General features: G+C 43.2%; 1 protein-coding gene across 1 annotated transcript in view; it reads left to right on the top strand.

Annotated features, from left to right (window-relative positions):
* The window catches only part of LOC106576356 (fatty acyl-CoA reductase 1), a 224,490-nt gene that overhangs the window by 13,040 nt on the left and 196,654 nt on the right, over positions 1-14,796 (top strand). Inside the window, exon 2 of the mRNA XM_045699967.2 lies at positions 14,189-14,459. Within this exon, the coding sequence (XP_045555923.1) occupies positions 14,232-14,459 (228 nt within the window). The 5' untranslated portion in view covers positions 14,189-14,231. The remainder of the gene's footprint in view (positions 1-14,188; positions 14,460-14,796) is intronic.

Raw genomic sequence — 14,796 nt, 5'->3', positions numbered from 1 at the left:
GGCCATCACAAAGCCCTGACCTCAATCCTATAGAATATTTGTGGGCAGAACTGAAAAAGCGTGTGCTAGCAAGGAGGCCTACAAACCTGACTCAGTTACACCAGCTCTGTCAAGAGGAATGTGCCAAAATTCACCCAACTTGTTATGGGAAGCTTGTGGAAGGCTACCTGAAATGTTTGACCCAAGTTAAACAATTTAAAGGCAATGCTACCAAATACTAATTGAGTGTATGTAAACTTCTGACCCACTGGGAATGTGATAAAAGAAATAAAGCTGAAATAAATAATTCTCTCTATTATTATTCTGACATTTAACAATCTTAAAATAAAGTGGTGATCCTAACTGACCTAAGACAGGGAATTTTCACTAGGATTAAATGTCAGGAATTGTGGAAAAACTGAGTTTAAATGTATTTGGCTAAGGTGTATGTAAACTTCCCACTTCAACTGTATGTAGCCTCGCTACTGTTATTTTTCACTGTCTTTTTATTGTTGTTTTTATTTATTTACTTACCTATTGTTCACCTAATACCTTTTTATTTATTTATTTTTACTTAGAAATGACACTGCTGGTTAGAGCCTATAGGTAAGCATTTCACTGTAAGGTCTACACCTGTTGTATTCAGCGCACGTGACAAATAAACTTTGATTCGATCTGAGAAGAGGTACTGATTTTCAATCTCTAGACTGGGTTAAATGGGTTAAGAGAGGGAAAAGGAGACCAGGAGACCAATAGTGTGTGTGTGAGTGTGTGTGTGTGTGTGTGTGTGTGTGTGTGTGTGTGTGTGTGTGTGTGTGTGTGTGTGTGTGTGTGTGTGTGTGTGTGTGTGTGTGTGTGTGTGTGCCTGAGATATGAGACTATTTAAATGTCAACAATGATGTCATATCCACTTATGGCTATAGGCCAGTATGCTATAGGCTAACACTGCTCACAGCTTCTCTATACAGTAATGTACATGTATTTAACAGAAGACTGGACGACCTAGACCTGACATTGCATGAGAACTGTCTGCTACAGTATGTGCGGTGGTCAACATAGTACTGCTGGCTCTGATCCTTATCCAATATTCTAGAGTGGATACCCAGTATTGACGTAAGATAATATTTCTCTCTCAGACTTATGCACCATTCTGAATGACCTTTGGCTGTTTTAATGTTCATTTTCTATCAGCCCAGAGGCTTTTCTGTCATACAATTACAAGCTGACACACACACACACACACACGCACGCACGCACGCACGCACAACTCCCAATTCGTTCTGGTAATAGTGTGCAGTAATCCTTTCCTTGAACCAGAGGGAAGTTTGAGAAGTTTTTAGTGTTCTGCAGTGTTTGATAAGGGAGAAAACACAGTACAAGCTCTATTCAGCCTGCTATCTCTGAAGCCTTACAGATTCCACGATAGATTGAGCCGACATATGCAGTGAATGCAGTCTCAGCTAACGTGGGAACAACCTTTAAAAGCTGCAATGCCTATAACCTGGTATCGGATTGAATCCTGGACTGTCTTGAACGGAGGGAGGAAGGAAGCTTAACTGTAGCTTAACTGAGACATTCAGGTGAGAGTGAGACATTCTTGACACATTCAGGTGAGAGTGAGACATTCTTGACACATTCAGGTGAGAGTGAGACATTCTTGACACATTCAGGTGAGAGCAATACATTCTTGACACATTCAGGTGAGAGTGAGACATTCTTGACACATTCAGGTGAGAGAAAGACATTCTTGAGACATTCAGGTGAGAGTGAGACATTCTTGACACATTCAGGTGAGAGTGAGACATTCTTGACACATTCGGTGAGAGTGAGACATTCTTGACACATTCAGGTGAGAGCAATACATTCTTGACACATTCAGGTGAGAGTGAGACATTCTTGACACATTCAGGTGAGAGTGAGACATTCTTGACACATTCAGGTGAGAGTGAGACATTATTGACACATTCAGGTGAGAGTGAGACATTCTTGAGACATTCAGGTGAGAGTGAGACATTCTTGACACATTCAGGTGAGAGTGAGACATTCTTGACACATTCAGGTGAGAGTGAGACATTCTTGACACATTCAGGTGAGAGAAAGACATTCTTGAGACATTCAGGTGAGAGTGAGACATTCTTGACACATTCAGGTGAGAGTGAGACATTCTTGAGACATTCAGGTGAGAGCAATACATTCTTGAGACTTTCAGGTGAGAGCGAGACATTCTTGACACATTCAGGTGAGAGTGAGACATTCTTGACACATGCAGGTGAGAGCAATACATTCTTGAGACATTCAGGTGAGAGTGAGACATTCTTGACACATTCAGGTGAGAGTGAGACATTCTTGACACATCCAGGTGAGAGCAATACATTCTTGACACATTCAGGTGAGAGAAAGACATTCTTGAGACATTCAGGTGAGAGCAATACATTCTTGAGACATTCAGGTGAGAGTGAGACATTCTTGACACATTCAGGTGAAAGCAATACATTCTTGACACATTCAGGTGAGAGCAATACATTCTTGAGACATTCAGGTGAGAGAAAGACATTCTTGACACATTCAGGTGAAAGCAATACATTCTTGACACATTCAGGTGAGAGCAATACATTCTTGACACATTCAGGTGAGAGCAATACATTCTTGACACATTCAGGTGAGAGAAAGACATTCTTGAGACATTCAGGTGAGAGCAATACATTCTTGACACATTCAGGTGAGAGAAAGACATTCTTGACACATTCAGGTGAGAGCAATACATTCTTGACACATTCAGGTGAGAGCAATACATTCTTGACACATTCAGGTGAGAGAAAGACATTCTTGACACATTCAGGTGAGAGCAATACATTCTTGACACATTCAGGTGAGAGCAATACATTCTTGACACATTTAGGTGAGAGAAAGACATTCTTGAGACATTCAGGTGAGAGTGAGACATTCTTGACACATTCAGGTGAGAGTGAGACATTCTTGACACATTCAGGTGAGAGTGAGACATTCTTGACACATTCAGGTGAGAGCAATACATTCTTGACACATTCAGGTGAGAGTGAGACATTCTTGACACATTCAGGTGAGAGAAAGACATTCTTGAGACATTCAGGTGAGAGTGAGACATTCTTGACACATTCAGGTGAGAGTGAGACATTCTTGACACATTCGGTGAGAGTGAGACATTCTTGACACATTCAGGTGAGAGCAATACATTCTTGACACATTCAGGTGAGAGTGAGACATTCTTGACACATTCAGGTGAGAGTGAGACATTCTTGACACATTCAGGTGAGAGTGAGACATTATTGACACATTCAGGTGAGAGTGAGACATTCTTGAGACATTCAGGTGAGAGTGAGACATTCTTGACACATTCAGGTGAGAGTGAGACATTCTTGACACATTCAGGTGAGAGTGAGACATTCTTGACACATTCAGGTGAGAGAAAGACATTCTTGAGACATTCAGGTGAGAGTGAGACATTCTTGACACATTCAGGTGAGAGTGAGACATTCTTGAGACATTCAGGTGAGAGCAATACATTCTTGAGACTCAGGTGAGAGCGAGACATTCTTGACACATTCAGGTGAGAGTGAGACATTCTTGACACATGCAGGTGAGAGCAATACATTCTTGAGACATTCAGGTGAGAGTGAGACATTCTTGACACATTCAGGTGAGAGTGAGACATTCTTGACACATCCAGGTGAGAGCAATACATTCTTGACACATTCAGGTGAGAGAAAGACATTCTTGAGACATTCAGGTGAGAGCAATACATTCTTGAGACATTCAGGTGAGAGTGAGACATTCTTGACACATTCAGGTGAAAGCAATACATTCTTGACACATTCAGGTGAGAGCAATACATTCTTGAGACATTCAGGTGAGAGAAAGACATTCTTGACACATTCAGGTGAAAGCAATACATTCTTGACACATTCAGGTGAGAGCAATACATTCTTGACACATTCAGGTGAGAGCAATACATTCTTGACACATTCAGGTGAGAGAAAGACATTCTTGAGACATTCAGGTGAGAGCAATACATTCTTGACACATTCAGGTGAGAGAAAGACATTCTTGACACATTCAGGTGAGAGCAATACATTCTTGACACATTCAGGTGAGAGCAATACATTCTTGACACATTCAGGTGAGAGAAAGACATTCTTGACACATTCAGGTGAGAGCAATACATTCTTGACACATTCAGGTGAGAGCAATACATTCTTGACACATTTAGGTGAGAGAAAGACATTCTTGAGACATTCAGGTGAGAGTGAGACATTCTTGACACATTCAGGTGAGAGTGAGACATTCTTGACACATTCAGGTGAGAGTGAGACATTCTTGACACATTCAGGTGAGAGCAATACATTCTTGACACATTCAGGTGAGAGTGAGACATTCTTGACACATTCAGGTGAGAGAAAGACATTCTTGAGACATTCAGGTGAGAGTGAGACATTCTTGACACATTCAGGTGAGAGTGAGACATTCTTGACACATTCAGGTGAGAGTGAGACATTCTTGACACATTCAGGTGAGAGCAATACATTCTTGACACATTCAGGTGAGAGTGAGACATTCTTGACACATTCAGGTGAGAGTGAGACATTCTTGACACATTCAGGTGAGAGTGAGACATTATTGACACATTCAGGTGAGAGTGAGACATTCTTGAGACATTCAGGTGAGAGTGAGACATTCTTGACACATTCAGGTGAGAGTGAGACATTCTTGACACATTCAGGTGAGAGTGAGACATTCTTGACACATTCAGGTGAGAGAAAGACATTCTTGAGACATTCAGGTGAGAGTGAGACATTCTTGACACATTCAGGTGAGAGTGAGACATTCTTGAGACATTCAGGTGAGAGCAATACATTCTTGAGACTTTCAGGTGAGAGCGAGACATTCTTGACACATTCAGGTGAGAGTGAGACATTCTTGACACATGCAGGTGAGAGCAATACATTCTTGAGACATTCAGGTGAGAGCAATACATTCTTGAGACTTTCAGGTGAGAGCAATACATTCTTGAGACATTCAGGTGAGAGTGAGACATTCTTGACACATTCAGGTGAAAGCAATACATTCTTGACACATTCAGGTGAGAGAAAGACATTCTTGACACATTCAGGTGAAAGCAATACATTCTTGACACATTCAGGTGAGAGCAATACATTCTTGAGACATTCAGGTGAGAGAAAGACATTCTTGACACATTCAGGTGAAAGCAATACATTCTTGACACATTCAGGTGAGAGCAATACATTCTTGACACATTCAGGTGAGAGCAATACATTCTTGAGACATTCAGGTGAAAGCAATACATTCTTGACACATTCAGGTGAGAGAAAGACATTCTTGAGACATTCAGGTGAAAGCAATACATTCTTGACACATTCAGGTGAGAGAAAGACATTCTTGACACATTCAGGTGAAAGCAATACATTCTTGACACATTCAGGTGAGAGAAAGACATTCTTGAGACATTCAGGTGAGAGTGAGACATTCTTGACACATTCAGGTGAGAGCAATACATTCTTGACACATTCAGGTGAGAGAAAGACATTCTTGACACATTCAGGTGAAAGCAATACATTCTTGACACATTCAGGTGAGAGAAAGACATTCTTGAGACATTCAGGTGAGAGTGAGACATTCTTGACACATTCAGGTGAGAGTGAGACATTCTTGACACATTCAGGTGAGAGCAATACATTCTTGAGACATTCAGGTGAGAGTGAGACATTCTTGACACATTCAGGTGAGAGTGAGACATTCTTGAGACATTCAGGTGAGAGTGAGACATTCTTGAGACATTCACAAGGACGTCAAACCCTTGCGTGTGTCGTCACATGGACTGAGTAGAACTTTCCCACTCTCAGCAAGGTCCTGTCTGATCTCTATCTCTCTTTTTCTCTATCTCTTCCTCCTGCTGACTGCTCACCTCTGCTCCTCAATAGATAGATAGATGGGAGCCTCCTGGGCAGCCGTCCAAAGCCTAGATAGAGCCTGGCAGGCTGGGCCATCCTGGCTGCAACACACAGAGAGGTGGCAGACAAAACTAACTGGCTGCTCCATTAAACAACACAGCTGGTCTCTCCAATAGGCTTCTGCCACAATACTTGGTAAATGCCAGCGTTTCTTGGGATCACTTATTGAGTTCGCTGTTCCCCTCAAGGTATGACAGAGGGTGACGTTGATTACATTCCCGAAAATAGACTTGCCAGAAACGAACAGAATTGTAACAGTGTTCTTTTAACAGATGTGGGAAACGGGACACGGCTTTATAGCAGTAAAGTGGTGCCTCTGAGAATAACCTTAGAGACAGCTAGGAGCTCACAGTAAGAGAGATTTATTTCATTTCTCACTCCGACCAGCCTTGTACCCAGCAGAAGGCCAAAGCTGATTGAATCCTCGTTTCCCTGAACAACCAAATGAACAACAACAACTTCCGGCCCAAAATCTAGTTAGTTAGATTTGTTAGAAAGCTTTATTGTCCATTAGGTTTCCGCAGAACGGAAAATAGTCTTTGGCACTCTTGGCATTAAAATGATAAAAACAGACATAAAAAATGTTCCTTTGTGAATTGTTCTCCTGTGAAAGAAGAATAGGCCTACATCTCCCTTGATATCTGTGAGCTTTTCTAGGTTGTATCTCTACTTTACAGATGGTTGTGTGTTAATGCTACGTGTTAGAACATCTTGTCTGTTTGTTGGAGGCATCAAGGGAGATTTTCTTCTTGTGTGCCGAATTCATGGAATGAAATACATATTTTTGCAATACTGTAATCTGCCTGGGAGTGGTATATCATTTTCCCGTGTCTTAACTCCAGTCCTCGGGGACCTGATTGGTGTCACAACTTTTCCCCAGCTAACACACCTGCCTCCAATAATCAACTAATCGTGATTTTCAGTTTAGAATGCAATTAGTTTAATGAGCTGTGTTTGCTAAAGATGAGGTAAAAGAGTAAAACCTCTCCAGCCCCCGAGGACTGGAGTTGCCTGTTCCTGATCTAACCTAACCCCCTTCCTGCTTTTTACCACATGATGCCTCCCAACTAGAGCTAAGAGTTTTATTCTGGACTAGGATTGTGGTCAGGAAAAACTCCCGCTTTCTACTTTCAACCCTCTATTTCCATTTTACCTGACTTGCCTAGTTAAATAAAAGGTTAAATAAAAAAAAATCTAAAAAAAGATTTGGTACCTGGTGACTTGACCAGGAAAAACTCCTGGTCTTATCATGGCCTATAGTCACAATGTAAGACCAAAAGATGGAGTACATCCAGACAGCTTGCCAATGACACCCAATGTTCGTTCATTATAGACCGTGCTGGCAGCGAACAAGGCCCCTCCATCATTTAGTGTGTAGTCGTACATTGATGCGTGGTTGTGCGCATGTCCATTTCCCTCCATCTCCTGTTCACTGTAATGCGACTCTCCACTCAATGCTTGATTAAACTAATCAATCTGCCTGGGTCACGACTCCTCACTTCAGGCTGGTCTCATGATTACTCAGGGCCTGTCACTCAAGTCAAGGCTGGAAATAGACTTCACTTTCATGCATCCTTCATGTCAATAGTAGAAATCTATCAGGTAGGTTTGTTTACAGTATTATGACCTAGATAGCAGAAAGTAGAGGCTGCAGTTACATGCAATGATGATGCATCATTGAGAAAGGCCCTAGACATGGATGCTTCAGTAACAGTGGAGGTTTGTGTCTGGGTTACTGACACTATTGTGTCTCCTGGGAATGGTGAATGACCAGCAGTGGATTGTCAGGGAATGTCAGTCTAACCTGTTAGCGGTCCACTGAATTTCCACCATCTTGAAATTGATGTGTCCTGGGCTGAAAACCAACCCTATATTATAGGCATCAATTGACAGGGAGAAATGGAATAGTTGAATTATTGATCAGTCACCCCAGATCTAAAAGCACTTGATTTGAAGCACCTGCAGTGATGCAGTCAACATTGAAAAGTCGGTGGTTATGGCTACAACGATATCCCTTTTTCCACATTAGGGGATTGAGTCACTGGTCCATAGTCCCAGCCTGTGATGAATGGGTTCTAACTAAGCAGCCCCCTGTTAGCCTAGCCTCCTAGTGTGACATGCTAACTGTTCACCATCTTAGTAATGAGTCTTTGGTGTGAATTACGGCCTGTTCCCATCAACACCTTGTCTCTGTGTGGCAGCCTAGGGACAGGTGACACTGGGCCGCCAACACCTTGGAAATGATTCCTCAAACTAGTTATTACACACAGCAAGATGTTCTACTGCTGACTCTCCACTTCCTGGTGTGATGTAGGACCAAGACTATTCCTGTGTTTTCTGTAGCATAGTTTAATTATGTAATGCCTGTAAAATGCATGTGGGGGTTTTGTGTTTTTTTTATGTCACAGACATTTTACGTGTGTGTGTGTGTGTGGGGGGGGGGGGGGGGGTAACTACCAGTGTGTGTGTTTTCATGGGATCACATACTTTTGGTCTGTGCGGCTTTCAAAATGTCATGCGATTGAGTGGATGTGTTCATTACTGAAATCCGTGAACATATAGACTTGTATTTTACTGTATTTATTCTATATTATTGCTGTCATATTCAATATTTTAACATGATTAAACCCTAAACGTTATGCCCACACATGTTAGGCGGGTTGTCTTTAGAATGGACGCAGATATCCTGGGTCATATTGGCTATTGAGCAAGGAAGCTGTGGTAGCTGTCACTCACCATATAGGGGTTTTGGACTGGTGCCAAGGTGCCATGATATCCTGTGCCTGGCCTGTCTGACCCAGACCAGGGTGATGCAGTACAGTGAGCAGAGGCCAGGAAAATAGACACCATGTACCCAGCCTCTGTCACTCACTGTCAGGGGTAGTGTAATTACAGAATCCTTTAGATCACAGATAACGTAACGATATACACACAATCAATCTACTGGTGCATGAGTTCCATAGAGGACACCTGAATTTGACAGTAGGCTTGTGGAAACAGCAAAGTGTGAGTCTATGGGCCAAGCACCATACTGGAAATGTGACATCATAGAAGAACAACCGTCTCCTTAGCCCAGGTTTACTGTGTATCTATAGAGTGGAGGGAAAACTAGAAATGAAATTACTAAATGAAATTCATTATTACATAAAATTAATCACATATAGGCTTATAAAAGAAAGAGCTTAAAGCACTTTGCACAGCTAATGTAATTAAATCAAACTATTTTGGCAATTAAACGCCCACACATGCAAGGCAGCGAAAAACAAAGCAGGAAAAAGTCATGACAGAATGTTTTTGTGGGGTAAATAAGATAATGTAATCTCCAACGAGAGCCCTTGACTGTCACTTATTGGTGAAGGGCTTTTGTGGATTGCTTTGTGTTTTGACCTCAAAGTGATGTTTCTTTACGGTATTATGACCTAGATAGCAGGAAGTAGAGGCTGCTGTTACATATAATGATGATGCATCATTAAGAAAGGCCCTAGACATGGATGCTTCAGTAACAGTGGAGGTTTGTGTCTGGGTTACTGACACTCTTGTGTCTCCTGGGAATGGTGAATGACCAGCAGTGGATTGTCAGGGAATGTCAGTCTAACCTGTTAGCGGTCCACTGAATTTCCACCATCTTGAAACTGATGTGTCCTGGGCTGAAAACAAACTCATTGTGCTTCTTAGTTTGCTTGTTAGCATTCTCATGTAGCTTCTTTTCCCTCTAGTCATACGCAGGCTAAACCACAGGATTATGTTCATCCATCTTTTTTTCTTTAAGGGGTAATTTGTTGGAACGTTAATCACTTCTTTAATCTAATGACCAGTATATTACTCCACCATCCACCCCCTCAGGCCAAAGAGCACAGTATAGCAAGACAGAGAAAGGGAGAACTAATTTCTTCTTTTGGCAAAACCAGTAGGCCTGCAAAATGAAGGAAAGCAGCATTGCGAATGCAAGCCCTCATTCACAAGGCTGTACCCTTCCTCATCCTTCCCAGTAAACGTTGTGCCTCATGAAAACCGTAATCATCGTTCATCATCAATGTCATCCATCTTGATCTCTAAACAGAGCTCTGTGTTTGACCCATTAGCCAACGACAGACAGGCAGACTGACAGTCTGCGACTGTGGAATAGTTGGGCTCCTATGTACTGCCTGGGTTCCAGGGAGTGCACAATGCCAGGTTGTTGGATGAGCTAGGGCTGTTGGCAGCCGGTGCCCGCTGCTGCCTGAAACCCAAGTGGTTGGCGCGGCTGTGTTTACTGTTGTGGGTGGTGCTCTTTGGTTGAGCAGCCTCCAAGGCCTGGGTTCTCAGGGGAGAGTGGCTGTTTTTGTGAAAAAGGCTGCTGACTTCTCTTTTGTGATGTTTGGCACTGCCCGTTCTTAGTAGACTAATGTCGCCTTAATTATTGTCAGTCACAGTATTCCTCTTTCTGATTCTTTCTCTGTTCTCTGTTCTCTGTTGAGCTGGCTTTGGGCCGTGTTCATTTCTCAGACGACGGGCAGCCAGTGAGGCTGTAGTGTGTGTGTTTGGGTTTCCATGGCTCCACTCTACTGACCGACCAATGGCAGATTGATGTGCTTAAAGGCTGTAAGGCCCTCGGTGGCAGAGTACCGCTGAGCAACGCCGTGACTCCAACAGCTGTCTTCCAAAAACAAGCACAGGCCTCCTGTTGAGAGGAGCTGCCAAGGCAAAACACAGAAAAGCACTCGCTCAAAGGAAACGGCTGGAATTAGCTGAAACAGCAAGTAGCTGGATGCCTGACTATAAAATCCTGCAGTGGAGGAGGATTTGTGCTGTAACTTTGGTAGCAGAAAAGTCTCCCAACATCATTATGGAACTGTCCCTAAATGACTTTCTGAGGCTACATGGTACTTTGTCAAGAAGACACCGTACTTATCAGCAAACAAGTAGTTGACCTATCTTTCAGGGTTACAAAACAGGGAATGTGATGATATTGTCATTTAGTGACAGAGCAGTTTAGATCAAGTTAATACAGATTGATCGACCACATTATCGACCAGATAAATGGTTTGGGGATTTATCCTGAGCCAGGATCAACCTCACCTTCCCTCGCTCCAAGCTGCATGTCTGTGATTGACAGCTCCCCTCTGCCCCCAGCCCCGTGTGTTAAGACTGGGACTCTATTGCAGCAGGTGTCAGTGGTCAATGTCCATCCCCTTGGTTTAGTGAAGGCAGGAGAGCCAGTCTCTCCCTATAGACCCAAACTACTGTAAGCAGTCACAGAGAGTATGGTGGTCTACAGATCATAAATAACTATAGTTCCATACTGTGTGTGTGTTCCTTCACTCTCCCACTCCACTCTCCCACTCCAATCTACTTCTTGATGGAGAGAAGAGGAGTGAGCGGCTGCAGGCTGTGGCCTGGATGGAATGCCCTGGCTGGTCCGCTTGTGTGTGTGTGTGTGTGTGTGTGTGTGTGTGTGTGTGTGTGTGTGTGTGTGTGTGTGTGTGTGTGTGTGTGTGTTGTGTGTGTGTGTGTGTGTGTGTGTGTGTGTGTGTGTGTGTGTGTGTGTGTGTGTGTGTGTGTGTGTGTCCATTGTGAGGAGCTAATCCATAGTGACCTCCAGCTCCTCTCCCCTGGTCCTTTAGTCTCCCAAGAATCTCTGCGATTTACTGGAGCTTAGAGCCGGAATGACATGACATCAATGGAGGGACCTTGACCGTGACCCCCTTTTGCAAGGGCGTTTAAAGAGGCACACTGTGGGGGAGAGAGGTTATGGTCAGAGTTGTGTGTTTGAGGGAGGAAGGGAGGAAGGTTTTTCTATATGTTTTCTCTGTTATCTTGGTCATTGCTTTGGGGGATGTAGTTCCGGTCCTTCAGCTAACACTGTTGGAAACCTGTGGCCCAGAGACCAGGAGAGAAGATGGAGAAGGATACAGAGAACCCACACATGGCTTCTCTAGCTTGAACACTTATCATGGTTGGTTGGCTGGCCCTTTAAACACTGAGCAATCTTTGTGCCACTATTTGATGGTCATCGTTTATAAGGCTGATAGGACACCAGTTTTGCAGGCTGGTTGACTGAGGCCAGGCCAGGAAGACAGGAAGTTGTCATCCGCTTTGGAGAGGCATGTGATATGTTGAATAGAATTACATTGAATAGCTGAAAGTAACTCCTCGAACTTTTCTAACACAGGCTGCGCTTGAAAGTACATTTGGTGTAAGGTTGGGTTTATGTAGGCTACATTGACATCTGATTTGCCCAAAGGACACCATCATTTCAACATGAAGCTAGGTATACTATCATTGGGCCATGGTTGATTGGATCTTTAGAAGTAACAACCATTAACCCTATAAATAGGTGCTAAATTCATGACATCAATAATACACGTTAATACCATACCATTTTACCATCAGCATTGAAATAAGGTCAAATATAATATGCCAAGTCAAATATGAAATTCAACATCATTTCATCCACCCTAGCGCAGCAGTGTGTGTGGGTATGTGCTATGCTTGGCATCGAATGTGAGATGAGACTCCTCAAACACACCATGAGGGTGCTGCTCTAACAGACCAAACCACCCGTGTACACACACACCCCACCCTAGCCTGCAGCGGTCACAGATGTGTGCATCATGCTGCGATGTTGTTCACCTCATATCTCATGCTGGTAAAGGTGTTAAGTACAGTAGGAGTGAGGGCATTGAGAGCAATAGTAATGGTGTCTTTTTGTAGGCACTAACAGAGACTAACTCAACCATAGCTTGATGGCCAAAGCCTACGGGGAAATGAATGGGGGTTTTGAAGGGGTTTTGGATAAACTCCCAAAATAAGGTCTGTGGTAAACACAGGCTTAAGAGATCTTATACGTTTTGTTCTATGACATAATCAGCTAAAGTCAACTTTTGTGAATTTTGAAGCATTTATGTAATCAAAACAATCACAAAGCACATAAAGGCTTCATAGTTCATTAAGGTCATGTTAAATGACTGATATTATCTCGTAGGACAAAACGTGTGGCTCACTTGGTAGAGCATTGCACTTGCAGCGCCAGGGATGTAGGTTGGATTCCCGTGGGGGATCAGTATGAAACTGTATGCAGTGACTACTGTACGTCACGCTGGATAAGAGCATCTGCTAAAATGACTAAATCTCCTAAACCTGTTTTAACCTCAGACCTTATTTTCAGGGTTTATCCCAAAACCCCATTCTTTCCCTTTTAATTTCCGACATAGGAATGGCTGAACAAACTAGAGGTAGAAAATGCTAACACATTTCAGTTTTTTAGGACTACAAGCTGGCGAGCTCTATTGCTGACCTCGATATGTAGTTGGCTCTCTGGATGACTGCCCTGAGAAGGGAAGGGTTAATGGTGCTCTTTGTACTGGCTTGGAAACTATCTTATAACCAAAGCTGGCTGACACTTCTGAATGGGGTAATAATGGTGCATTACCTTTACGACAGCTATAGGCTGTGATTGATTGCCTTATGAATATTCATGATCGCCGAGAGACTTGGCAACTCTGCTTCTAGCTCCTAAGCAACTTTGCAGTATTTCGTTTTTTTGTGTTATTTCTTAGATTATTAGCCCAGAACGTTTTTTGCGTTCATATTTATATATTTCTTAATTCCATTCTTTTACTCTTAGATTTGTGTATTGTTGTGTATTGTTAGATACTGCTGCACTGTTGGAGCTAGGAAGACAAGCATTTCTAGAAAAAGACAGGTGCAAGGGGAAAAACGCTGATAGGCTTGATGAACAAAACGAACTGGCAACAGACAAACAGAGAACACAGGTATAAATACACTGGGGATAATGGGGAAGATGGGCGACATCTGGAGGGGGGTGGAGACAAGCACAAAGACAGGTGAAACAGATCAGGGTGTGACAATTTCGCTACATCCGCAATAACATCACAGACACGCTTGTGTGTGTGTCTGTGACCTTCCTGTCTTCCCCACTTACCCTGTCATTAACAAAGTGACTCCCAGCACCCAGTGAGTCCCAGCGTTACTTCTCTCTACAGGTCTGTCACCTAATACTCAGCATTAATACGTACACAATACATACTGTAGGTTATGTCAAAAGTAATGAGTGTTGGCTCATGTGAAGAGACTCTGAGTCGGAACAGAGTTTAGTGCGGTTGTCATTTTCTCTCAGCCTCAGCTAATTGTCTCCTATCGTTTCTTCTCTCTCTCTCTCTCTCTCATTCTCTCTCCCTCCATCCCTCTATCTTTCTCTGTAGGAGCTACCTTGTGAAGGCTGGGTGAACGGGACGAGCTACACAGATGGGAGAGACAGGAGAAGAGACAGGGGCAGATGGTAGCATGGTGTCTATCGCTGACTACTACGCAGGAAAGAATGTGCTGATCACTGGCGCCACGGGCTTCATGGGCAAGGTGCTGGTGGAGAAACTGCTGCGGTCCTGTCCAGAGGTCCAAACCCTCTACCTCCTGGTCAGGCCCAAGGCTGGACAGTCCATGCAGGAACGGGTCAGCGACATGATGAAGTGCAAGGTGAGGGGCACTACTCGATGGTTTAGTACACTATTAGGCTGTAGTACACTAGGCTGTAGTACACTATACCAGGGGGTGAATCTAGTCTAAAGTTCCTTCTCATGATGTCATCCTATTGATCTGCACTGATCTGAAGTGAAGGCAAACTGTATAATTCATCTGTTTCCTGTTGGCTTTGTGCAACATGCAGGTTGATTGGCTTAGGTGTTTTGTTTTCTGCTGCTTTGTGTTTATTGAAACATTGCTTGATGTTGTGAGTGAGACTGGGAGAGTATTGACGTGTTCACAAATGCATGCTGAAGCATCGTGGCTCTGTTTTACTCTCTGCTGCTGCTAC

The sequence above is a fragment of the Salmo salar genome, chromosome 17 (assembly GCF_965601325.2).
Source record: "Salmo salar chromosome 17, fSalSal1, whole genome shotgun sequence".
Classification (NCBI taxonomy): domain Eukaryota; kingdom Metazoa; phylum Chordata; class Actinopteri; order Salmoniformes; family Salmonidae; genus Salmo; species Salmo salar.
The sequence above is the reverse complement of the archived record's forward strand: the minus strand, read 5'-3'. Positions and strand labels throughout refer to the sequence as shown.